General features: G+C 31.1%; 1 protein-coding gene across 1 annotated transcript in view; it reads left to right on the forward strand.

The window, feature by feature from the left end:
- Positions 1-2,011, forward strand: part of LOC119586432 (transcription elongation factor SPT4-like) — a gene marked incomplete in the record, with an annotated part of 66,681 nt that overhangs the window by 2,526 nt on the left and 62,144 nt on the right. Inside the window, 2 exon segments of the mRNA XM_037935158.1 lie at positions 1,366-1,472; positions 1,681-1,736. Coding sequence (XP_037791086.1) covers positions 1,366-1,472; positions 1,681-1,736 — 163 coding nt within the window.

Raw genomic sequence — 2,011 nt, forward strand, 5'->3', positions numbered from 1 at the left:
AATAACAATATTGATAATGAACATTACCATCATTTGTACTGGAAGGGGTACTGAAAAGGTCTACTGGGACTGCAAATTATTGTTGTCAGTTAGCATATAGGTATTATACATATATCTTATTGTAGTTATTTCATGTTTAGATAATGTAATCTTTAACTATCCTTTCAGTCTTATCAAATATTTTGAACTGTCACTATTTGAGAGTTGATATTTCTGCTCCTGCCAACAAGCAGGGTGTATATATGAAAAAAAGTTCAACTCCATGTCAAGGAAGGTACTCTACAATTCTTGCATCATATAAACATCTCTCATTGAATTACTGTGCAGAGAGACCTGTGTGAATAGCATTCAAACATAGTTGTGGACTTGATAGGTAACTGTAGGTTTACCTTTACATTTTATAGGTTATTTTATACCTAATCATCTTATTTTTTGTGTTGATAATAATGACAGTATTTTTAGTGATAGAACCTTAAGGCCTTATCATACTAGCGCTCTTTTCCTCATTTTTATTTGTTTGTGTGTGCATTGCATGAAGATAATAGTAATGGTTTTCATATTACTAATTTCTGTCTTGACATTGTGCTGTGGAGGATCTATACTACTAGAGTGTTTTTGTTGACAAAATACATGAAAGTATTTTGTGGAAAGCGTAACCTGATATCATAGAACGTATCTTTTTTATAATATAGTAGTTGTCTTTATATAATGATATTTATTGTAAATAATGTTTAAAGGTGCTTGTGTGATTATTATGAACTATTGGTTTATATGGATGTTCTGTTTGTTTTCATAGGGGCAATGGTACTCTGCCAATGTGATGGGGTCATACCATTTGTGTATGAGATCTTACAGAAACAAAAACGTTGACTGAAGAAGCGATAGTACCTTTACAGTAATATTTACCAGATCAATAAGAAATAAAATAACAGTTGTATGTATACTGCCATGTTTGCTGAAATTAATTTTAATCAAGAAGAATTGTTTTTTCTCCAGAAAAATATTTAAGGCCTATGTAAATACAAGTCTGTGTTTTGCATTTTCTTTACAAGTTACTACTCATTTTAGTGATATTAATGAAATTTACAGGTATTAAATAACCACACATTCCAAATACCTAACATGCATATATGTCTGTGTGGTTGTGTATTGTAGAACTATGGCTGATTATGGATCCGTTGGGAAGTGGCCACAAATAGAGGTGACTAACTGAGGTTGATGTTTGTAAAAAAAGTGGGTAAAGAGATCATTAACATTATTTATTATTTATCTCATGATGTATTTTATGATCATCTGTTGTAAAGTCACTCCCTTTCTTCTAGATATATATACAAATGTGCTTAATACCTTTACCTATATTTTCAGACACTAGACATGTTTGAAACTGATGGATGTGACAACTGTGACGAGTTCCTAAGAATGAAGAATAATCGGGACCAAGTCTACGACTGCACATCCTCTAATTTTGATGGGTAAGTTTAAGATTGTTGAATTTCTTCAGTATGACAGGTAAAATGGTGATGTGTTAATGATTATTACTCGGTAACTAATTCTTAATGAATCTTTAGAAAATATTTATAATTGAATGAATACTAGAAATATGAACAGAATGGTATTTTATGCGTTTATCATTATATTTGAATAAATTTGCAAATAAATCTGAAACCTTTATTTTTTCAGATTTATTGCCCTTATGAGTCCAGAGGATAGTTGGGTTGCCAAATGGCAGAGAATTAGTGAGTATTTATTTTTTAAATACCAATAACACTGGAATTCATGTATATGCAAAAATATAGGGACTTTTTTATGGATTTTTATTTTTCATTATACTCTATACAACATTCAATCATTTCACCGCATTCTTATTGACTCCTAGTGACTGCTGGTCCATTCCAGTAGAAAGTATTGGAAATATGAATGCTTGGGCCAAGCAGAAAATTTTTTAAGGTTCCCCTAATAGTGAAAAATGACTATGATTGGTTAACAGGATCATGTGTAAGCAGCACTGTCC

Source organism: Penaeus monodon, chromosome 21, assembly GCF_015228065.2.
Source record: "Penaeus monodon isolate SGIC_2016 chromosome 21, NSTDA_Pmon_1, whole genome shotgun sequence".
Taxonomy (NCBI): domain Eukaryota; kingdom Metazoa; phylum Arthropoda; class Malacostraca; order Decapoda; family Penaeidae; genus Penaeus; species Penaeus monodon.